The sequence below is a fragment of the Phodopus roborovskii genome, unplaced genomic scaffold (assembly GCF_943737965.1).
Source record: "Phodopus roborovskii unplaced genomic scaffold, PHOROB, whole genome shotgun sequence".
In the NCBI taxonomy this organism is placed as follows: Eukaryota; Metazoa; Chordata; class Mammalia; order Rodentia; family Cricetidae; genus Phodopus; species Phodopus roborovskii.
In genome coordinates this window covers 13,709,523-13,735,056 of record NW_026126409.1, presented here as the reverse complement: position 1 = coordinate 13,735,056, position 25,534 = coordinate 13,709,523, and the positions used below count along the sequence as shown (strand labels likewise).

At 43.9% G+C, this 25,534-nt stretch overlaps 1 protein-coding gene across 1 annotated transcript in view; it reads right to left on the bottom strand.

Moving 5' to 3' along the window:
• Dlgap2 (DLG associated protein 2) overlaps positions 1–25,534 on the bottom strand; it is a 654,093-nt gene that overhangs the window by 27,378 nt on the left and 601,181 nt on the right. Inside the window, exons 7-8 of the mRNA XM_051182070.1 lie at positions 25,114–25,261; positions 19,856–20,075 (exon numbers count right to left, since the gene is read on the bottom strand). Coding sequence (XP_051038027.1) covers positions 19,856–20,075; positions 25,114–25,261 — 368 coding nt within the window. The remainder of the gene's footprint in view (positions 1–19,855; positions 20,076–25,113; positions 25,262–25,534) is intronic.

Below are 25,534 nucleotides of genomic sequence, written 5' to 3'. Positions count from 1 at the left end.
ATGTGGATGGCCTGAATCTGTGTCTGAAATTCAGACCTACAGAAATCTCAGTTCCCAGTACAATGTCTCCAGTACAATGTCTCCATAGAGTGGCTGGCATTGGTGTACCTTGCCTGGATTCTGGTCTCTGATCAGATTTAAGCTTGGTTAGAAGAAAGCACCAGTGTACATGTAGTGACCTGTCTGTGAGGGACTGGTCCAACTTGTCAGACACATGGGGGCCAAGCCAGGACCCACCTTTCACATATATATGAGGGGACAGTACATATCTGTAGGCTACCACAGTTTCTAAGTTTTCTGCATCTCTTACTTGTGAACTGAAGTGGGATTTGCATATAGCAGATATGTCTCATGGCAGGGTCACTGAGTGGGTCAGAGAAGGCCCTAAAGTACTCATTCAAGTTGTAGGCAAGCAGGGCCCTGTCTTCATGGAGCCTTCTGGATGGGTTTCCCATCCTTCTGTGTTGGGAGAACAGTTGTGTATGGCTGTGGTGTGCATGTCATTCCTTTCAATTAGCTAACCTTGGAAGTGTCTGGTGATGGTTTTGAGGATATAGATGGGTGTCAGAGCACCCCAGATGGGGCCTACTGATGATTCTGAACACTAGGGGTACTAAGATCGACTTCACCATGGGGACTTCTTTATTCCAAATGTCAAAATTGATGGGGCTGAGGACCTCAGAGGAGCCAATCACTCTCTTTCTATATGACTTTGCTCTGAGGTCAAGTGTAGGGACACATGTGTATAGGAAAATCACACTGCCTCCTGGCTCTCAGCTTTGGTTACATTGGTCAGCATGGGTCTTGCCAAGTTTGAGAAGACTGGACTAGAACACATTCATCCATCCAAGGAGGCCACAGTCCATTTAGAGCCTTCTCTTCATTATGTCCTTAATTTCTTTGTAGTTTATTTACTTAGGGCACAAATACCACATGCGCACACTCACAGGAAGAATGGCAGGCCCACCTGGGAAGCATACTTAGCACAATGATCCTAATGCTTCCTAATGCTGCAACCCTTTTGTATAGTTCCTTATGTTGTGGTGACCCTCACAAGCATAAAATGATTTCTCTTGCTGTTTCATAACTGCAATCTGGTACTGTTTTGAATGATAATGTAAATAATTGTTAGAGATGAAAATTTGTCAAAGGGGTTGTGACCCATAGGTTGAGAACCACTGACTTAAGAGTGTCCTTATAACAGCACTGGAAACTAGCTAGGTAGCTATCCTCATGTTGCTACTTTGATGTGGTTTGTGTGTAGAAGGGAGGGTTTATCCTTCCTGGATGCATTCCTGTCTTGCTTGACTGACAGAAAGCCATCAGAGCCACATGGAAAACATGGAGCCTGACTGTGGCCTGTGCTCTTGGTGGCATACAGAGTCCATGCAGCTCCGTGTCTCAGAGTAGGCATACTGATTTTAGGAAATCTCATGTTCCTGCAGCTGCTGATGGTAAGGAACATAGAATCAAGGAGCATCAGATATTTGCACTCAGGGCTGGGGAGATGTCTCCGTGAGGAAACCACCTGCCATGAGGAAAGCATGAGGGCCTGGTTTAAATCCCCTAGTACCCATATAAACAAAAGTCCAGGTGCAGGGGAGCATGCCTTGCAATCTTAGAACCTGGGAGATGTAGCTAGGAACTTTGGGGTCTAGTCAAATCAGGGAGCTCCACACACACATATCAACACAGTTAAACAGTTGTGCCTGTCCTATCAGTTACATTTATCTTGACACCATGCTGGAGAATATCAAACCTCCTATCTGGTGAACTCCCAGAAAGTGAAAGTTGTTTGCAATTGGCCTTTCCAGGAAATTTGAGAAAACACTCAAATTCAACTTTATACCCATTCAAGAAAGCATCCTATCTACCCCACCCCCTATTCACAATGCAGAAGTCTTTGAGTGTGTTTAAGTAAAAAACAACATTGGAAAATACAGCAGCCAAAACACTATGGCTTCATGATCCTTTAGCAAATTGGCAGCATAATTATAGGGACTCTGAGGACTGTCCTCAGAGAACCCAGAGAAACCAAACACATGCCTCCCCACTGATGACATATTTGCTACAGGGTAAAGATAGGAATCTTGAACCTGGTCTTTGTAGAATTGGAGCCACAAAGCTAATGAATTAGCAGGTACCTCTCTCCCTGCCAAACTCAGAGAAGGCCTTGCTATGCTCTAGCAGGGAGGCAGGAGCCATGACCTTTTATGAGTGACGAGAAAAACAAACAAACAAGCAAAAAACAAAAAAACAAAAAAACAAAAAACAAAAACAAAAAAAAAACAAACAAACAAACAAAAAAAAAAACCAAAAAAACAAAAAACAAAAACCAAAACCAAAACCAAAAAACCCTTGGCAGCTTTGAGAGCTGTGTCTGTGCACAGCCTGAGGCTGTATGTCACCGACTCCAGCTGGGCTGTAATGCCTATGTAGAGGGATCAGAGGTAACGTCTTCCTGCAGCCAGTAATGCAGCATGTATGTGTGTGTGTGTGTGTGTGGGGGTATAGCCTTGACTGGTTACAGTCAGAACATTTGAAGAGAGATCCTTCTTGCTGCAGAAGTAAAACACATATTACTTCAGCTACCTGTTAAACCTTTCTAAAAGGTTTCCTGTTAAACCTTTTTGAAAGTCAATCCAAATATATGTATTTTTAATTGCTAGGAAGTCAACTATACCATAGCAAAACCGTGTAATTACTAATTTTCCACAGTCAATCCAGGCCTGAGTATTTGTCCAACCCACCTGAAACCATGAATATCATCCCCGTGGTGTCCTCAGAAATTACATGTGGGGATCATGCTGTTGGCTGTTGCTTTCAGGAGGCATGTTTGTAGGGCCCACGACCCTGGTGGTGCTTCAGACTTTTGCTTTGATACAGTTTAATATGTTTATGATTCTGATGTCTTGAATTAATTATTGTAATTGCTCAGCATTTTGAAAATGACACACTCTGTTCAATATCTCAAGTTTACCTCTGTGTGGTCACAGTGGTAGAATCAGGATCAAAAGACAAGTCATGACTTGTTAGACCAAAGCTGAGCCATCCCTCAAGCATGCTGTATCCACAAAGCATCTACGGCAAGGCAAGCTTCATGCACTTCCCTGCCAGAGCTATGAGGGATAACTACATCATCCTATGGGCGTGGAAATCAGGATGCTTGTCCAGTAAGATGACATGGAGTTTATTAGGAGAAAATAACTTACACAGGAAACAAGTTACTATGGTGTTGCTCCAGCCCCAAGGATGCAGAAGAATAAGTACATCATCCTTTCTACAGATATGACAGGATGTGGTGATGTGGCCCTGGGGAAGTTAACCCCTTCCATCCCTGTGCCTGTCTATGTTACTGCTAAGCACTCAGAAGAGTAGTCATTATGCCATGGTCACCTAATTCGTCTCATGATCCCTATCCTCAGTGAGCAGCAGGAAGAGATACCATGGCAACCTGGAGCTTGGTTCAAATCCTTTATTTCTTCAGAGATTACTACCAAGTTACCATATGTGTATTTATGAAATTCAATCACAAGAAAATTCTATTCATGCTATTAATGGGATACCTCCAAACACACACACACACACACACACACACACACACACACACACACAGAGCGCCAGAAGAACACCCTCTCTACATACAGCATGCCTCCACTGGGGATTACCCCACACCAATATGGCTCACTCAGGATGTTCACACACATGCAGTGTACATCCATTAGGGATACCAGCATGCATAATATGACACATAATATGTATACAGTGACACTCCATGGGGGCACCTGCTTACAAACAAACTTCATATTGGATTAGCTGAGGTCTGAGAGGGCAGTTGAATCAACCCCCTTTATTGGAACGATGTTAATTTGAATAAAAAGGAACAAATTGCCCCCCCCCCCATTCTCCTTCCCTTATGACAGTGACATGTTCTAACTTTCCAAGTATATTTAATTATCAATATACATCCAACTCCAGGAGGCCATTTCTGAATTCAAACCCAGAACATCATTTGTAAGCCAATAAGGACATTTAAAATCTGGTGTTGTGTGGTGTGAAGCACTAATATATTATCGAAGCAGAGCGCAGTGTGAATGGCGGGCATCGCCCTTCTATCTGGATGCACACATCACCCTTTGAGTCACAGCACTCTCTTAATTAGACCTTTAAGTACAGCAGCATAAAAAGAATTACAGTAATCAAGCCCAAGATTGCCTAGATGAGAAGAGAAACCAGAGAAACCAAACTTTGTAGGAAAAAAAAACTGACATAAAAAGATTATAGACACTTTGACACTTTAATTAATGTTAGTCTCAAAACATAAGTATAAATCAACTGAGAGACTGAAATCACTTCCCACATGCATTTACACAATGGTCTCCCTAAAGTTTTAAAACAATTACGTGGCCATGAAAGTTTGGGGGCCACACTGAGGGTTAGCAGCTAAGATGCCTGTTTAGAATGTGCTAATTAGCAAGAAATTATAGTGTAACTAGTGCTGAGCATCTCCCAGACAGGGAAATGAGGCGATGACAGCTGTTTTGCTGTGGAGACACTTCCTGTTTTCCTTTGAAGTCTCTGCAAATCAATCACACCACACAGCAAGTGATTGTATGGGAGTTGAACTCCTTTCAGTGATGTGAAAAGAACCAAGTAATTTTTCTCTTTTCTTCTTCTTTTTTTTTTTTAATGTATAGAATCTACTAAGGGCCAGGTAACCAGGAAGGGACCTCATCAACATCGCTGGCCAACAGGGGACACCTGTTGTAATGACACCATTGCAAAACAGAAGTTAAAATGAACAAGCCATCTATGTCATTTCCCTTCCAAATCTACTGTTCAGATACAACTTTGGCCTGGTTTCTTAGGAGTGGGAAGTTAAGGTTCAGGCATAATGGCACATGCTGTAATCTCACCACGCAGGAAGCAGAGTGATGAGGGTAACAAGGAGAGACTAGACTGGGTTACACAGTGAGACTGTGTTAAAGAAACGAGGATGTCACATAGTGGTGATCACGTGGAAAGCCCTAAGGTTGACACTCAGTGTGCATGAAGACTTTAAACATATATGGGAACATGTGAAAGAATAAACCCAGTTGGAACTCATAAATCAATAACTGTAACTGGGGAGGGGATGCATGGATGTGTTGGTGACACATTTTGAACTGTGTGGTGGCTAGCCCTGTTGTTTTTCTTAGAGTGTGTATCTGTGCACACACACACACACACACATTCATAAACACTAGTTTCACTCAGACTCTTAATATAATCGGAGTCTCTACTGGAGTGATTCTGGAATTCTATTTATTTCATTGGGATTTTGAGGGAAGGCTAATTCTATATATGGTTCTTTGCTGGCTTAAGTTCACAGGTGCTATTGACCTATGGAGGTAAATGTATCTAGATATCAATGTCTCTTAATTAAGGGAGAGATGACTTTCTATAAAGAATTCATGAACAATAAAGCAAATGCTTCTTGTAGGGGCAGACCCAGCTCATATTGACTTATTATGATGTTGCAGAGTAAAATTAACGTATACTAACTAATGTCTGTTTTTAGGCCCCAAGCAGACACTGTGAACTGCATTGTCATAATTTCAAGGTGAACAGAATGAAAAAGAAGATAGAGGTATTGATTCCTCCTACAACACTGGCAAGTGTTGATTTGCCTTCTGCCTCATTGAGACTGTCTGGGCAGGCAGCTGATGTCAGCTGTGACAACAAATCGGTGTCCTTGGAGTGCAGTCCTCTGAGAATCCTCAAGGCCTAGGTGAATCAATAAATGCCATCATTATGAGCTGGCCAAGCATGGCCATGAAGTGGGCTGGAGGTCCATAGCTGTTAGGAGAATGAGGGTATGGGTGTTGGAGGGTGGCTGTCTTTAGACATCACAGGCATCATGGCTACAGGCACCTCACTGTGAAAGGTGAAGGGTCATGGCTCTCTTGCTGCTCTCATCCCACATTAAGTGTTAAGACGAACTCCATGCAGATCTGGAGTGTTCTCACAGTGAATATGTTTTGTACCTTCCACCTGTTCCTTGGCAACAGAAGTTCATATGCTTAAAATTCTCTGCTCACTATAGCACTGTGAAAAATCCACAGAGCTTTTCACAGGATAGGCAGGTTCACTGTACTTTCAGTCTCTATAAAGACCATCCCCTCCCTGGCCCAGGCAAAGGGTGCCTTGGCAGAAGAGGGAGTTCTGGAGACAGTGACTCATCAGAGCTCTGCTTGGGTATGGAGCCCAGAGGCATGATGTATGGGCCAAAGTGGCAATTTGCTGCACAATCAGAGGGGCTCTCTGTGCTGTTTGCCAGCTGGCTCTCGTTATGTCACAAATGCTATTCTTTATTTAAGAAAATCTGCCTCTAACTCCAGGGTATATAGAAACAAAGATGCAAATTTCATAATTAACTATAAATAATTTCTACAGAAACCCACACACAGGAGTAGCCTACCCATAGCTAATCAGTGTACAAATCCCAACATACAAGGGCAGCCTACTGTATGCTGGGTGCTACAGACAGGATAAAACCATGTCTTCTCTCCTTTCTTTTCTCTTTCCTCTCTTCATATTCCATCCTCTTCATCTAGAAAACTCATTCATGAAACCCATAGTATTCCATGTGTTGGTGGTGCATGCCATTAGTTCCAGCACTTGGGAGGCAGAGGCAGGCAGATCTCTGTGAGTTTGAGGTCAGCCTGGTATCCAGAGCTAGTTCCAGGACAGTCTCCAAAGCAATACAGAGAAACCCTGTCTCAAAAAAACCAAACCAAAAAACCCCATAGTACCTATAGTTTTATACAAGTCTACAGAGACAGAGTAATCACATTCATTCATTCATTCATTAAATAAATCCACAAAAATTTAGTATATCTCTATAATATGCCACACTATTCCAGGCACTGTGAATTCAGCTGCAACAAATCCCTGACTCACTGTGCTCATATCCTAGTGGAGGAGAGAGATGGTTAATAAAGTAGGTTAGTGAGCTATCCATCATAGGATGAAGAATACCCTGAAGAGTCCAGATACTACTGCACCAAACCTGTGGCAAGCACTGAGCATGCTATCTTCTCTTGTCTTCCCTGCTAAGTGTAGGTTTGACTTACTGCCCAGTCTGTCCTAGATTAATAGAATTATTAAGGAAAGAAAGACATATACTTTCCCTAGTTCCAAAACTCCTTGCCAGTGGAGATGTGATGAGGGAAACCATTTTGTTCTCAAGGCAAAAAGGGGATTAATTATTGACCAGATGGCTTTACAACATGAGCTGGGTAGGCCTGTTGGCTTTAGGAAGAGTTAGGTTCCATATGAAGATTAGGGACTAATAAACATTTGTCCAGATGTGGTACTAGCTTGTTTTGAGGTAGTCACACGCTGAAAAGCATCTCATCGTTTTGCTTTCTCACAAAAACAGTTTTGCTTCTGATGAGCACCAACCCAGTCCCTTGCTATTTGATATGGCAGAGACTTCATTTTTAGGAGTTCTATGCATGTGTTAGTGGGTATAGAGAAGACAAGCCACATATTTAAGCAGCTGGTGGCCAGACAGTGGCTCCAAAGACTGTGACAGGACATTTTCCCAAAGAGCTGTTTGCCCTGGGAACCACATGTCTGCCCCTGCTACATCTACAATCAGGGACACAGTGTGATGAAGGCCTTATCTGAATTCACCAGGCGTATCTGGGATGAGTCTGGTCCTGAATACATCTAGGAAAGCCAGAGATGATATCAAGTCCTGATTTGCAGCAAATGCTGGGTCTTTGAATGGTCTGTGGGTTCTGGACAGCTGTGAGAATGTGACCCTAGGGGATATGAGGAGCATATGGGAATATGGGCAGTAAGAACTAATGGGATCATGACTTTGAGCCACATTCCTTTGTCTTCAGCAACTCTGCCATGTCCTCAAAATGTTCCAAGAGTGTCCAATCCCAAGAGTTTGTGGGGGAAATTTTCTCAGGAATGCATGATTCATAGCACTAGTAATAGGTCTCATGGCCTTGCGCCTGCCCTGGGCATCTTTCCAAAAGCATCCAGACTTGCACTGCTAATGACCTACCATACCTACTAAGTCCCAACAGCAAAGAAAGCAAGCCTTCGAGGATCCTCATAAATGTAGCCATGGTTCACTGTCTTAGGATTTCCATTGCTATAAGTCGCCATGACCAAAAGCAACCTGGGAAGAAAAGAGTTTATTTCATCTCACAGCTTGTAGTCCTTTATCCAGGAAAGACAGGACAGGAACTCCAGGCAGGAGCAAATACAGATACCATGTGGGAGGGGAGTACTGTTGATTCCTACCCAAAGCTTGTGTAGTCTGATTCCTTCTATACCTCAGGACCACCAGCTCAGGAGTGGCACCTCTCACAGTGACCCAGGTCTTCCCACATCAATAAGCAATCAAGAAAATGCACCATGAGCCTTGCTCACAGGTCAACAGAGTGAGAGCATTTTCTCAATTGAGGTGCCTTTTCCCCAAATGACTCTAGCTTGTGTCAGGCTGACACAAAACTTGTCAGGACATCTACAGAAAGGGGCTGGGAGGTAACACTCCTGTTCTTACAGTTACAATCCAAGATCTTAGCTCATCCTAAAATATGCATAAGCAAAAGGGATTTTAACCACGTTGTGAGTCCTAGAACAATTTGTAACAATTGACATTAATTACAGGAAACGATTAAATGTCAGCCAGCCAGCATTCATATAGATGTTTCTGAAGGTAATGATTATTAATTTATTTGTACATGTCTGAAGCTTCCAGATCTGTCTCAGATCTTATTTGGTTTCCTTTCATTCCTCAGAACATCCTTGCAGTATCTTATGGACATTAGATACTAAGTAAATATTTGTGAATTTGATTCAATCAACTGTATGATTGATTAGAATGGCAGTGAAGTAATGACCTGCTATAAATCAACACAATGAAAAAGAAAATGTCAGCTTTGGCTAAAGAGAGCAAGGAAAGCACACACTGGCATTTTCAGAATCAGATGAGTGAGCTTGCTCATTTTTATGGGCTGGGGCTCTCCTCCTGGATCTTAGTGCCCCTTGTGGGTACCTGCACCAGCCAGGACCAGCCAGGTAACTCCAATGCTCTTAATCATGGCCGTGATAACACTAATATGATTGATTTGTTTATTTTTCCTTATTGCTTTCCTTACTTGGCACAAAACATAAGTACTAAATAGATGGATAAACAGAGGTATGAGTATTCTAAGTGATGATTCCCTGGTATTTTTCAAAGCTTCCCTAGGATGTGTGTTGAAAAGACATAGTGTGCTATGCTGACATGACTAGGTCAAGGTGGAATAAATCCAGTGGCACCGCCAACTCTAACAGGGGCTGCCTCCCATGTGCCCACAGCCACTCCTTTATACAGAGCTATTTTCTTGCTTTGCCTTACTGCCACCTTCTTTGTCATCTGGAAATATCAACAGCGGCACAGATTTTACAACTCGAGTCCCTAAAACTATTCACCAAGTCACGGTGCATTGCTCAGCATTCTAGGCATCTGGCGTTTCAAAGGGGCTCAGACTAATTTCAGAGCAATCAGTCTCATTCAACTCTTGCATCAATCTTGGAAACACTAAGTTGGCTTGAGAAGAGTCTGCCTTAGCTCAGTATCCTGGCTGCCATCAGTAACAGCCGACAGTTCCAGAGTGTCAGGGCTCAGCATTCCTGATGGCTGTCAAATGGGGGAGGAAGTTACTATGAGCTTTTGTTATATTAATGTTTTTATTGAGACATAGGTTTCAGTGGAATCATAGCCTCCTTCAGTCTGCCACGAGATGGCACGTGACGCAACATCTAGCTTGAAGCATTTGCCTAACTTTTAAACACACATCTTTTGTATTAAAGAAAAGCATTTCAGTCAAATTAAGCTCAGACTCCTAAATAATTAGTACCTTTCTGGAGACAAACATGACATTTCGAAGGGGCTGAGGTGACGATATTACAGCTAGGAGGCTACTATGAAATCTGCATTGAAATTCAACTATGAGGCAAGAGTTAGAGTGGGCCCTGCTGTTCTGCAAAAATCCCTGCCTTTGACCTCTGTGCTTTTCTAAGTCTCTGTGGAGTTGTATGTATTTCCCTCACAAACCTACTACCCTGGTCAGGAGGGATTGGAGGTTTACGGGGGGAGGGGACTCCTATTTCGGTTTAATAAGGATCAGGATAAACAATTAGGCCGAACAGATGTTTATTCAGGGAGAAATAACTTACAACCTAGACAGATGAACACCAGCAGGTTCCACCAGATGCTCTCCTCCCTGCGTCCCGCCAGCAAGGGAGAGTTCCTGCCTCCTCTTCAGATCTAGTTCCACTAGTCACTTCCGCTGCTGGCTCCACCCCAATGGGCATGGTCAGTGCCACAGAGGCAGACAAAGTGAATATCCCACTACAGACTCCTCTTCTGTTTGCTGCCTTTCTGGGAAATATAATTCCAGGAGAAGGACTGCCCCAGTGAACATCACCTGATCTTCGCAGAGAATGCAAGATCACTAACAGAGGAGAGGTGTAGAAGGAGGGGTCCAGAGAGAAGAGAAGGTGCAGAGGGAGGCACAGAGTGAAGGGCATCTTGTGAGAAATGAAGTAGAGAGAGACCTGGCAATGGTGATGTAGTAACTGCAGTGACTGAAGTGTGTGTGGTTGTCATCTGGATTTAGCCCTCTGGGTTCACTGCTGATGAGAGAGCAAAGCTGGAGCTTATAGCCAGCAAATGAGATATGTACTTTCCCTTAGCTAAGCTTGGGTGTGGAGAGTCTTTGGGAGACCCCTATAGGGTCCATCGACAGGGGTCAGAGTACAGCTCTGGAACCATGTACTGGTATGAGCATGAGATACTCTGCCAGCATCATGGGCTGGATAGGATGTGTCCTCCAAATGGCATACATGTTAAAAGTTTGGCTCATGTACTGTTGAGGCTGTTAGGCCATGCAGGAAGGCTCTGATCACTGTGTGACCCACTGAAGGTGTGTGTTGAATGGTCTCTTTGAAGGTGGGGTATGGTTGGAGGACATGAGTCACTTGAGGGGTGCCTTTGAATGCTGTATCTTGTCTTCAGATCTAACTTCTCTCTACCTGTCTGCCTCCTATCCACCATGACATTCTGCTCTACCCTGCACCCTCTGCCAAGAAGGTGGACTGAGTTACAAGGTCAAAACAGCCTGGCTGAATCCTAAAACTTTGACATAAACCCTTTCTTCCTTATGTTGGCTTTATCACAGCAACAACACACTGAAACACAGCCAGGTACCTTCTTGCACATTCGTTCTTTCATCACCATAACCTCTGAGCTCCTGAGGCTGTGCCACACAAGCCAATGTCTGAAGCCCTGTGGCCATGGGTGCTTGACTCCTGAGCTGCAACCTCTTGCCTGCTCCTCATATGACAGCTATAGACTTTCCCAAGTCACCCTGTCACATTTTGTTTCTTATTAATTTCTGAAGGCCATGCTAACCTGTAGCCCTAACAACAGGGCCTGCCTTGTACCTGAGCCAGACACAAGAAAGAGGCCAGGTCCCTAGTCTTTAGTTTATTTCTCTACATTCAGACATGGGAGAGATTTCAAAGAGATGATCTGTGTTTCAATTCATTACAACATCTGGAGGCTTTCTGAAGAGCTGAGGGATGGACCACAGCAACTGCAGACACACTGTGGACATCCACAGGGACACTCTAAACTGACCTCTGCATGGGGTCATCACCTCAGCTTCTGTGATTCACCATGGACTTAAGCTGTAGGTGAGGGCAGATGGTGTGGTCTGGACGGGAGGAAAACATATGAGTTTTACAGTGTGGGCTCTGACCTCACAGAATTTTAGGGTTCAGTCCTGAGTGTATTTTTTCCAAAAGAAAAACGTGTCCTTAAAGTCCAGTGTTGGAGAAACAGCAACACACACACTTGTCCCAACTTATAGAACACCTCATTCATACACACACTCACTGAATGTTTCCTGAAACACACTGAATTAGATAGACATCATCACCCAAAACCTGCCATGTCTATAACATGGAACTGTACACATGGGGAATGGTATGGATGTCAGTCACTAAGCACAGGGTCTTGAGATGGGACATGATGCTGGCTTATCTAGTGGGCCAATAACATTACTGGGGTACTACTTGTAGGGATAAAAATGCCAGAGCCAGCAAAGTGGTGGTGACAACAGAAACAGTTTAGGACCATGTGGCTGGTGCTGCTGAAGGCAGGAGATTCCACTAGGTTAAACAGCAAGGAGGGATTTTTAGATTATCATTTGGATCCTAGAGAAACAGTGTTTGACTGTCACCTTGAGACCCAAGTTAGACATGGACTCTCCACAGTGGTTACTTACGGGACAGGTCTGTGTGGCTGTAAGACACAGAGCTGTGCCACGTGCCACAGCAGTAAGCTTGTATTGTGCATACCTGCTCATTAATGCTTCAGTAGTCGCAGTGCCTTTTTGGTGTTACAGGTTTGCAGTTATGCAAGAGGTACAGAATGATCCCAGAGATCTGTGCTTTTCTACAGTGGACATATGCTGTTCAGGGCCTTTTAGCAATCCTTCTAACTCGTCACGCTTATCAGAATCTCGTGGCAACCTTGCATCTTGGGTCATGATGGGGGGCCCTGCCTCCTTCTGGTAGCCCCATGTCCCAGTGTCTATAGTTTCCTTTTCTTGTAGATTTACTTCAGCAGACTTCCCCTCAATGCCTGGAAGCTGAAGCTCCCTCCACTCTAGACTTCTATACTTGTCATGGAGTATTAGGCAAACCTTGATGTGCCATTAGAGGCCGTTGGATAGCATTGTCTATGAACTTAGGTGTTCAGTTCTGGAGGGATGGTCTTAATACCCAGTAAAGTAAACTAGAGTTTCAAGGCTTAGGAAGCTCTGGAAACACAAGATTTATGAGGCCCCCTTCTCCCCCTAAGCTCTATAAGCAGTGAGGACTGATGGAGACATGGGCCTCTCCTACTAGCTGAGCTCTGAGTCATGCAGGGAGCTCCAGGGACACAGCTTCTGTGAGCTGTCACCCACGCTGGGGTAGGCTTTTCTGTCATGCATCTGCCTTTGAGTCCTCATCCATGCTATTGTAATTTAACTCCTTAGATATATTCCCCATAAGGAACCTAATAAATTCACTGGTTCACCAAGCTAGGCTTGGCTGGAATCTTTCTTTGGTCTGTTATTGTGTTCTATGTGGGATGAAGTCACACAACTGAGGTGTCTTAGCTTTCACAGATCCACCCCCACCCCCCCTTGCTGGGCTTCCGCTGGCTCTCTTTGGTGAGGGTACCAGCTGCAGTAAGCTCCAAGCTGTTCCTGAATCCATGGCACACCTTAAAGAAACTTCTCAGGATGGAGCTGCTCCTTGTGTCCCATCCTGTTTCTGTGCCCTGGCACTTTTATTCCTGTAAGGTGACTTTAAACTTAAGAGGGCAGCAGTGGGCCAGCAAGGCCAGTCCCTGAATTTAGTTCCTATCCTGTTTCCTTTAGTATCTGGTCTGTCACCATTTGGGGCTGTAGTTCCTGCAAGTATATCTGACAACTGGGTGATTTTTCTTCCTTGATGACATCATCCATGTCACCTGGACAGCAGCCTTTTGAGAGTCTCATGGGAACAGAACTGGAGGCTAAGACTTCTTCAGTGTATTCCAGACCTAACCAGTTACACAGGAGCATCATCTTTAGGCTGTTCCTGCTGCTCAGTGATGCCTACCTCTTGTCCCTTTTACCTGCATGATTAGGTTTGGCAGTCATCTCTAGAACTTTCTATATAGTAGGGCAAGGGCAGACTTTTCAACTCTTTTATTCCTATTAGTTTCAGCTGCACAAGAAACTATAGCATTGAGCCATTTCTTCTTATACCAAGAAATGAATGTGCCATTGTTAGCTTCTCCTTAGTCCTCTGGTCTTGGCTTGTAGATGACATTTCCTCCCTGTGTCCCCATGACCACTCTTCTGTGTCCCAATCTCTTCATCGAGTAAGTACCAGTCCTCCCGGATAAGGGGATACCCAGGTGATCTCATTTTAGCTTAATCACTTCAGTAGAGGCTCATCTCTAATTAGTCACAAGATGAGGGCCTGAAGGTTAGGGATTCAACAGATTTTGGAAGACTTGACTCATCCTGCAACTCTCTTCTGCTGGGGGGGGGGTCACTAAACAGTCCCTGAACTGTGTCAGTTCTGACCCACAGTGCACAGTACCTGTTCTATAGCCCCCAAACCCTTTTTGCCATATTGGTTTCTCACCCCCCTCCACCTCCCTGCGTAGTGCTTTTGGATCCCTGACATCTGGGGTCTCCTGACTCAGATTTGTCTGCCTCCCTACACTGACTCACAATACTCAGTCTTGAACTTTCAGGCAGCCTCACTGCAACTTGGGGATTCTGAATGTTGTCATGATGTCTCAAGTTCCCTCTGGCTTCCATCGCTTTCCATACACATCTTCTTGACATGCAGCAGGAGTATATAGACAGCTAGTTCATTGCTTGTGGCTGTTCCCAGGCTTTACAATCTCAGACCCATGATGATTCTATGTTCAAAGCAAGTTGTCCACACCCTGAGCACAGCACACAACTCATATGCTCATGATCTAAACACAGGATAATGTTTTCTGTGATTTGTAAGATGACTTTATTTTATTTTGGACCTTTGTATCTTGAAAGTGGCTGTGTGTGATCTATCCTCAATGGTCTCTGTTCAGAAGTGCTTGGATGTGAAGAAGTTGGGAACTAGGTCATGAAGCTCCAAGCAATGCTCAGGCCAGAAACTTGGCATACCCACCTGTAAAGACCTAGTATTCACACAACAGAGAACTTTGCAAAGAAATACAGAAAACATTCATGCTATTGAGAACAGTTTTCCCTCTAATATTGAAGACAAAAATTTAAGGATAGCTTTTCCTCTGGTATGTTAGTGAAGATTTGTCTTGGAAACAGAGTTATTATGCACCCTGGAGAGAAAAGTCACTGTTGAAATATGAATAATAAGATAAAGTAGGTCTGTGCTATTCCCTCTGTCATCCCTGTGTGGCTTTCCTTTGGTTCTGATGACTTCTAGAATTAGTTGTGACATGTGTGGAGACAATTTCTGACCCAGAGAAAAACCATTATCATCTAATTTTATACTGCTCCCCTCCACAGTACCAATGTTATTCTTCCCCTTGAAAAATTGGGTGAAATGAGCATTTAGACAAGCAAATCTACCTGATAAATCATTTCATAGATGAGAGAGAAACCAAGTGTGAAATGGAAGTTAGATGTTTTCAAAACCACTTCATTTAAGGAGGGGGTCTATAATCAACACCCACTGCTCTTCATAATGAAAGGCATGATGGGTGGCGGTCATCCTGCCCAGCACTGTGTTCCATGTACGCTGGGGGCCCCAGAGACAGATGAGTGAAGCTTGGTGGGTTGGACTCCGTGCACCCCACATTGTAGGTGAGAAGAGAGGCGACCTGATGGGCACATTGACATGTACCTGCCAAGGGTCTAAGTTAAGACTGTTTACTATGTTCTTAAAAATCTATAGTAATTCACCCTTCTGTACATTTGACATTTGATTTATTGCCTGAGCATGGGGCTTCTAGATTTACATGTTTATAAGGTGAGAAAATCTAATACTGCCAGCTTTCATTTTTCAAGCCTCTGTAAAGAACATGTTTAAATGCATCTTATACTTCAAAACAATCACTCTGAGATGTTTTTGAAAGTAGATTTTTTTGAACCCTGAAAGGAAAGTATTTTTTATTTAAAAATACCTTTCAGTTCTGGAGACAAAACCCAGAGCCCCCTGTACTCCAAATAAACACCCTACTGCTGAGCTGCACCCCTCAAGTGCCCCTGGACAATAGAAGAGTGTTAATTCATCAAAATAATCTCCGGTGTGAATGCAGGTAGCCATCAAATGCTAGTATAACAGTTTACAAAAACCAAGAAGTACTTGAGAATAAAGTTACTTAAATCTACTTGCTTCGTGGACAGGCAGTTCTGATCAAAGGTGGGGTTCAGCTCTCACCATCAGCATGGGTAGCAATATAACTAACAACAGAAGGCATGACCCTATAAGAAGGCTGATATGGTTTGCCTGTCACGTGAACTATATTAGGAGGGTGGCAACATCAAGTCTACAAGCAGTCACGTGTGGTCCTGAATGCTCAGGTCCAAAGAGCAGTTTGATGGGAGACACAGAAGGAAGACATACTTTGGTTTCAGAATACTGGGAGAGTTACAGTACCATGGCCATAGGCAGCCATAATGGGGCCATGAAGGGAGAGGCAGGAAACTCTGATCCATTACTGCCCTTTATCTTATAGGTTTCCACGGGCTGGGGTGAGGGTAAGTTCTGCATGTGAGCCACAAGGCAGGGAGATGATGAGAACAGGAGAGAGAAATGGCTAGGAAGTTTAGGGTAAAATAATTGTGAATGTGCAGTTTATCTTTGACTAAAAGCTATGAATGTCCTTAGCTCTATTGATAACCCTGCTCTTGCTTCAAGCAGGAGATATCAGTAGTGTTTAAAAAACATCTGGTTTGGCCTTGACTAGAGGTTTGGGATGTCAGAATGGCCTGGGTTTTTAATATCTTTCCCCTTAAATGAACACCTTTCCCAGAATCCACATGGGAGGGTGTGGCAGAAAACTGACAGACACTGGACAGTTGAACAGGGAACTAGATTGACTGGCTCATCTCGCCTGGCCCCCATCACGTAAACTTTTAATGACTCCATGGTAGTAGTGACCTTCAGTAGTAACCCAGTCTCTGTGGAATCTCTCCTGTCATCTTTATTAAGCTCTCAACAATAGAATGCTTCCTAAAAACTCACTTTCTATGAACTCCCTTCTTCAAATTTGAAAGGCAAGGACCTGGACACTACTGATTCACTCCAAATTTTGTGTGAAGATGAATGTCTGGCACCCTAACTCCTGAGTTTTTTTAAAAAGCCCACCCAAGAGCTGAGAAAGGCTCTGTGGCTCTCAAGGACACCCCCAAATTTTCATGTATTAAAGACACCAGAGAAGAGCAGAGTATAATTCAAGCCATCTTGTGCTTTTGTATAGCTGCAAGGGGAGGATGGAGAATACAAGGCCATGGCTGTCATGGCTCCCTGTTCTCTGGAAAAAGACTGTTAGGGCTATGTGACCTGATGTCTACAACACAGTACTAAGTGTGAGTTCTGTGACTTGGGGATTTTGCCTCTATTCTGTTTTTCCAGATTAACAAAGATCTTTGACTGATATTGTTCATAAATCTTATCAACCAGGCTGGATGACACGGGACATGGCATCTTTTGAGTGAAGAAAAAATCCTCATCAGTCACTGTGCTCAGAGCAGCAGTGGTGGGGCTAGCGGTGACCAAGCTTTGGCTTCTCACAATGGTACCCATGCTACCCTGTGACGTCAGCACTCCTCTAGCTGCCTACCTTTGTGCTTATCTGACCCACTGCTTTTTTCCCCCATGATGCTGATATTTATCTATAGTCTAGAAGAGAGTTTGACTTAGTAACTAGGCTGAGATCCATTGGAAACTTTGAATAGAAACATTTAAAAATTTATTTTGTGTGGGGATTTTTGGAATGTGCAGTGTGCCTGGGAAAAAACGATTTACTGTGTACATAAATCAGAGCTTCAGACTGAGTTTTGGTACTGATTCTTATATTATCTCCGTGAAATCTGTTCTATTTCTATTCTCTCCATAATGACAGCTCTAAAAACAGCAAGGCCATTTTCTACCACATAATTATTGTTTCAACGCCTTTCTGAAGACCATGAAATGCTTAATTGTTCATTTACTTGTAGGGAGCACTCAACAAACACCAGTGATCTTGAGTAATTCTCTTCAAAGGGGTTGCCTTTTGATTTCATTATTATTACTTTTTTTTGAGACAGGGACTTACACCAAGGACTTCAGGCTAGTGGGGATTCATTATTTAGCCCAGATTGGCCTCTGACTCTGAATCCTCCTGCCTCAGCTTCTTGGGTGCTGGGGTGATGGCCTAGCTTCTAAGGGTTGCTTTTTAATGCAGCGATTGTGAATCTCATTTCTTCCCTATGTTTTTAATTAGTTCTATCTTCCCATGTTGGTAGAGGATGAACAGCATCCTATGAGGCAGAGAAGTGCATGGCATGGGACACTTGAGAGAAGAACCAACAGTTGTAAATGCCAGTCTCAAGAACCCCATGACTGTTCCTTCCTGTTGACATCCATAGCTCGGCCTACTTCAACTCATGGACTTGGGCTGTGTCCTTGGCTTTCCACTAAGCTGTGATGAGGATAGAGCACCATGTTCTATTGGTTATCTCTCATCAAGGCCCATGGCTTATGGTTCAGTGCATCAGAGAAGCCTATGTTGGGGCCACTAGGTCACAGGAGAAGACAGTGAGTGTAACAAGTCTTTTTCTGTCTCACCAGCCAGCTCCTAGATAATGTCATGGAGACTTATTGATTATGAAAGCTCAGCCAATAGCTTAGGCTTATTCTTTACCAGCCCTTATAATTTAAATGAACTTGTTTGTATTAATCTATGTTCTGTCACATGGTATTACTGCTCTTTCATCTTGCACCTCCTGTTTCCACCCCATGCCTCCTTTCTCTCCCTGGAAATCCTATAATCCCCCCCCCCCACGTCTAGCTATTGGTTGTCCAGCTTTTTATTACACCAATCAAAGCAAATACATCTTCACACAGTGTACAAATATCCCACAACAAGCGAGTTTCCACTGCTTTTGTAGAAGAGCACTCAACATGTTCTCTGGAAATACCTTACTCATTGTTAATACTTCTTTGAAGACCTCAACAACAGACTCGGAGAAATGAACAAGCCCAAGGTCTCTCCAAGGTAAGCAATGGAAAGAAACTTGAAATAGTTTATTCGTCTTATAGACTTCAGCATGAAGTATTTCTTCCTGAAGTGCAAACCACAGTGCAGAATGTACTGCATTCTTCAGTTCACCATTTGGCAGTGTGTGGGATGTGGGTCCTGGCTCACATTAGCACTGATCAAGGAAGCCTGTTGTGAGCACCCTGACCCCTATCTTCTGGGGTCTTTTTCCTTCTTGCCATATCCCCTACTTGACTTTTGGCTCCTGACATCATTTAAATATGTTGTTTCTTCTTAGTGTTATATTTTAAATCCATTTGACATGACCACAGCAGTTTGAATCTTAGGCTATCTGAAATACCTCGTTTTTTTTGACACTGGGATGTTTTACAGCTTCTTTCCTCAGCCTTCACCTGGAGTGTGGCAAACATTTACTGCTCACTGTGTTTTATGTGTTTCTCTGGGCCATGTATATTCATTGTCTTATATAAATAATGATCATGCAGTAAGCTAGTGGGCAGTGGTGTTTGGTCTAGGTGGTAAATCTTCAAAGGGTGGATATGGCTTTCCCTAAGAGCTGAAGGAAACTTTGACACTGAATCCTCCAAGCTGAAGTCAATGAGGGGATTTACACTAACCACTGACTGGCTTTGTAGTGATGAATCACATTTATGGATTTGCTGAGCAGCAGTGGCTGAGGCTGGGCTCTGCAATACATAACCACTGCACATGCCACCCAGACTTCACTCCAACCTCTTGAATATTGGCATTAACACCCAAGTACTGCCCAGATGTCAGTACTTACATTCCTGTCTGCCAAACCTTACTGAAAGTTATTCCTTATTGTTTTAATTTATAGATTTCATCCTGAGAAAGAGGCAACGTTATTTTTGAAAGAAATGCTTTAGAATGCTATTCTGAATACCATTATGTGGTACATGATAATCGAGTAAAGGTGTATGCCAGCTCCCTTCTAGGAAAAAATCTTAAGCACACCTGTAGGTTTTCTGCTAGGTAGGTGAAAAAGGGTGTTCTGTTTACCTGCTGTTGACCTGATGGTTGAGGTCATGTTGGAGGGTGTCATCACGGGAATACATTCATCGTCTTGGGAGTAACCAGCTTGGATGGCTCGAAGGTAACTGTGACTCCTTGTCCGGAAACATCCAGGAAGGTCAAGGGCATCCATGGCCTGAGATTCAACTTCACTGAAGACAGATTCACACACTGACTCGAACTTCCCATTGACCTCTGCTTCACTCATCTAGAAGAGCAACAGCACACATGATACCAGGATCCAGCAGGGTGATTGCAACCACGTCACATGAGAACCAAGGACAGAATGCACTCACGGGACTCAGTGACAGCTCTTTATATTTTCAGCGCAGCTAGTTTGAAATCCACACTGGGAATCCATTAAGCTTGGGGGATGGCTTCTTAGGTTACTTCTTACCAAACCAGAAGGTGAATAACTAGCTACACATGATACAAGTTCTGTGGACTCACCAGGCTGACAGCCATCACAAAGACTAGGAGATAGGGTGGGCAAAAGCCTCGCGAAACATCTGGTACACAGCCAGGGTCCACACTGTCAGGCCATCCTCCTTCCCCAATGACCCTCCGTCTTCCCCAGCTACCTACCGCTTGGGCTGACTCTGGGTTGGAGGCTGTAGAAGTAAGCATACACGTTCAAGCTCATCAGCTACTTTTAGTTCATTTTCAGGGCGTGAGAGTCAGCTGCTGCTCATTGTCATGGAAACGAATCCCAAATTTGGCAGAGGCACTCCTGTCCTCATCACTATTACAGCATCATGAACAGAGTCAGGGTAGAGAAGACATGGCTGCCTATGGGATCTATACACATGCAACATGCGTGTTTCCCCTCTATCAGCTCAAGACTTGCAAGTATAGCAGATAAAGGGTAATAAGTTTGCAGCTTGTGCCTAAGTTGTTCATATCAGTTCATCTTGGGAACTGAACTTTCCTGAATACTCTTGAGGAAGCACTGAGTTGGGCCTGATGAGATCAGAGGCTGATCTGACATGGGCTGGACCATCAGTTCAGCCACAGGGACTCTTCTCAGGATGGATGGCTCAAGGGGACATGTTTTTCCTGATGTGTCCTGATGGTGATGCTCTTATACACACGACATATATTCTTCATGGGTGAAACCAAAGATTTTTAAACTGGAAATTCAGTTAAGGGAGCTACAGTACTGAAACCAGGTTGAAGGGTTAGTGGGAGAAGCATGGAGGATTTAAACATAATAAACTTAAATGGGGTTAGTGAACTCTATGCCCAGTTAGTCTATGCCCAGTGCTGGAGACAAGAGGCCAAGAGCTCAGTTCATGCTCATCCTGGGGAGTTCTCTCCACTCACTGACTCTATTTTGGTAAATGACTTCTGAGATGGTAGACAGAATCTGAAGTCCCCTGGAAAATGGGCTCCTGAGCAGGTTCATGGGGGACTCTCTTGACTGTCACAACTGAGATCGGAAGACCCACCCACCATGGGTGGCACTGTTCCCAGATTTGGATCCTGGACTGCATAAATGGAGAAAGATGCTAGCCGCCGCAAGCGTCCATTGTTCTCCTTCCCTGCTTGTGGATGTCATGTGACCAGCTGTTTAAAGCCCCAGGTGCCTTGACTCCTCTACAGTGATGGGCTGCACCAGAACACTCTTTCCCCTTCAAGTTGCTGTCAGTGTCTGCCATCACAGTGACAGGAAAGGAAACTAAGATGCAACCACTCTTCAAGTTCTCATACACTACGGATCTCTGTCTCTCAGGTATGTCTTTCTATTTTGTCAAGTATGTACAGATGGGACATTGGTCAGTGGCGTGATGGGGATCTCTGGGAATGCAGCCAGCTAGAGTTTGGGACACAGAACAGCACCGATGCTTGCTATCTGTCCCACCTCTCTAGTTCCTCTTTTTGTCCCATCTCTCACACCATAAGCTTAGTGATGACCTATTATCTGAGATCTGGTGTTTGTCCTCAGTGCCTGATGTACATAGACAGACCATTTGTCTATCCTGAGTATTAGACTGCCATTCTCCACCATGGCCCTCTCCTTTTCCACCACATCTTTCTAGCTGCCCGTGACAAGAGTCTGTCTGAAGTACTGAGAGTCATGTCACCATCTACAGCTATGGTGATCAAGCTTAGAGAAGGTTCTTAAGTGGGGCTTTCCATGATCCAGATACTCCCCACACCTCTACTATACAGACTTCCTAGTCTACTCTTTAATTTAGGCCACAGGCTAAGGTCATGAGAATATCTTCTCTTGTTTCTCCTCTCTGCTTAGTTCAGGGTTTGAACAAGTTTCCCCTTTCCATCGTGACCATCTAGACTTCAAATTCCTCACTAGACAATTGTAGAATTTGCTGGCGCATCACTTCAACAGCTCCAAGTTCACTGTGTTAGGATTCCCATCTTTCCCCACACAAATGGGACCTCTTGGCTCCCAAGGCTAGGAAACTCTGGCTCCTCTCTGTCCAAACCAGATTTCTTCCTGTCTTCTCCATCCCTTCCCTGTCTCCCACTATCATTCCCTCCACAAACACACACAGCTGAGAACTGAGATCTCCCCTTTCTCATTCTTTCTGGTCCACTGCAACTTCTCAGTACCTTGATCATGCTGGCAGATAGATCAAAGGAAGGTATTACTTTAAAAGTCTGTCTGGGAAGCTGGTGATTAATGAAACCAGCTAAAAGATAGATGGAATGGACCATGATGGTGTGTGATATCAGTTAGACACAGACACCTCAGAGGAGACAAGCTACAGCATGACATCATGAAAGCTTTAGTCAATGCCCAGCAAGTCAATGCCCAGAACACATGGCTACAACATGGATAAATCTAGAGGGACAATGTGCTTAGTGAAATAAGCTCATCCCAGAAGGATCCCTGGGCAGTTATACTAATACCAGGTATTCAAAATAATAAAAATAAAAGTAGAATAGGGGTGGCCATGGGCTAGGGAAAGGAGATAGGGTTTCAGTTTGGGATGATGAGAGCATCCTGGGGCTGAATGATGATGATGGTCTGTGTGACTGTGTGCAGGAACATGGTTGAAATAAGACTTCAAATTATGTGGCTCTATTATGAAGCAGCATTCCCTCCTGGAGGGCATAGGGGAAGCTCTTGAGACTCAAGCAACAAACAACTAACAAGTCTCAGCAAGTTCCTGAAGCTTAAAAGATTTACAAGACTACTCAGCAAGGTTATATTAGCTGTAAGACTTCTGAGGAGAAGAGACTTTTCAATCTATACAGCTGACTCCAAATTGTACAAGGATCTCCAGAGAGGCAGTTACCATGCTGGGGTAAATATTTTAGGGATGGAGATGTCTTTTAGCTATCCATGTTCTGGAAAGTAACTCAGATGAACTCATTTGTTCTCCAAATTGGACTCTGAATGAATTGAAGGGGGGTACCCTTGAGTGTGGAAGACACTTTCTCATCTTAGGTAGGTATAACCCAGTAAGTGGTTCTAGGTCCTTAACTCATAAATCTGACAAATTTCATGGAGGGCTGGATGAGACTGAAAGAAGGTATTTTTTTTTATTACTATAGAACTTTTAAAGGAGACAGATTAAATATTCATGATCCTTCTGCCTCTGGTCCTGAGTGCTGGAGTTACAAGCATTGCACCATGCCCATCTTCATAGCACTTCAAAAATTTTTATTTGGAGGGCCTGGAGAGATGGCTCAATGCTTAAGAGTGTTGACTGCTCTTCCAGAAGAACCATGTTCAATTACCAGCACCCACATGACAGCTCACAACTGTCTGTAATTCCAGGATCCAACACCCTTACACAGATGTACTTGGAAAACGAACTGAATTAACTGAAAGGGACCATGTCAGTTTTAAAGAATGGATGTCTACCTCATTATCCAGGGGTGGTAGCTCTTATAGTGTGCACTGACTTCGCCTGAGGTGTGGGTATCTTCCAACATTGTTTGATTCTTCTGTGTGGAAATGGGGAGTTTTGTTGGTGAATCAGTCTGCCACAGTAGCCTAATTCTTAGGACCTGGTGTGCTCTAGTAACATTTAGGGGTGGCAGGAAGGTGATATTGCGGCCCCCTTCCAGGTGGCCCGTGACTGTGGACACATCAAGCATGGGATTTTAAGAGTTAAGCCCCAATAGTCCTGAGTTGTACAGTAGGGGTAGTTCTTCCCATGTTGCTTTCTAAAAGGTCCTTCCCATGGAAACTTGACCTAGTTTCTAAGGGGACATTATCACTAAGGTGTTAAAAACCTCAAATTAAGAACAAGGACAAGACCCTCCCCATACCCACACAGCTGTTAGAGAAAAAACACTTGAGTGCAGCTTTCTGAAGAGAAGGAGTTGTAGGAAAAGATTCATTACTATCTAGTCAGCACTGTCTAATCATTGTCATAGCAACAACAAACATTGCTGTTATTGAGTGCTTGCTGTATGTATATAGGACTCTGTCCTAAACAGCACCAAAGTCTACTGACTTCTTTGTTATGCAAATTGCAAAGAAGAGGGATACTAAGCCCAGGCTCTTCCTTGGCAAGAAAATCATAGGTAAAGCTAATGGTAAGCATAAACTACATAATTTTTAAACTACTATTTTTTAGATGAGGTCTTGCTGGTGGTCTGGAATCCCTGATCCTCCTGCCCCAGCTTCTTGTGCACTAGAATCATTGGCATCTAAGTTCTCTTTCTAATAGAAATTCCCACTAGTAAGCAGGGGTTCAATTAATGCTTGGAAATTCAGTCATTGGCTGCACATCAAAGGACACAGGCCCCAGCACTCCCTGCTAGCTGTTAGTGTATACTGTTTGGTCCATTTACCAAAGTGTGAAACCTAGTGCTTCTCCCAGTGCTGAGTCCAATGCCTATCACTCTGTGGGGGCCCCGGATACTGCTTTGGGACTAGGTATCTAGTGACAAATTAAGACCTGTCCCAGGAGCAAGCGGTGCCCATTCTTCTCTCTGCAGTGCCAGACTATCAGAAAACTAAGCCTTTGCCTGTGCCAGGCAGATGCCCTCTGTGTTGTCCCAACTGCAACCTATGATACCCATTAGGCCTGAGTGGCTCTATTAGGAAGATGTAGCATAAGCTAAGGAGGCCATTTTATTTTATTTTATTTTATTTTTGTTTAAGAGTAAGAAATCCCATACTAATCAAGAGAAACTGTTGCATGTTCCTTGCAGGAGAGTGCTGTCCATGGGTGTCTGGGCACTGTCTGCCCCATGGGAGCCTCTCACTCCAGTACAGCTCCAGAGACTGCACCTTACATAGAAAAGCACAGAAAAGGTCCCACCTGGCTCACACAGCTGGCCTGGCTCAGGGTGCTCACGGCCCGCATGTAGCTCTGGTTTCTGGACCGGAACTTCGGGGAGTTGTAGTTGACTGATGGGTCCAGGCTGTGACCAACAGGCACCTCACTGGCAGCTTGCAGATAGCTCTGGCTACAAAGACAGAGAAAAGAAAAATGTGGTCTGTGAGCATCTGGGGATGGGTGGGAGGAGATGGCTGTCAGTAGAAATTTCCAGCTGAACATCTTTGAAGAGATGACTTTTCATCTATAAATGTGAATTCCATCAGAAGTTACAGGGCAGGTAATTTAGCAAACTGTTTTGAGACTTTTTATTTTATTTTATTTTTTATGGCTTAGGCAGTGAAGTTAAGATCATCATCCATTAAAGAGGAAACAAAACAACAACAGAACAAAAAAATGGAAG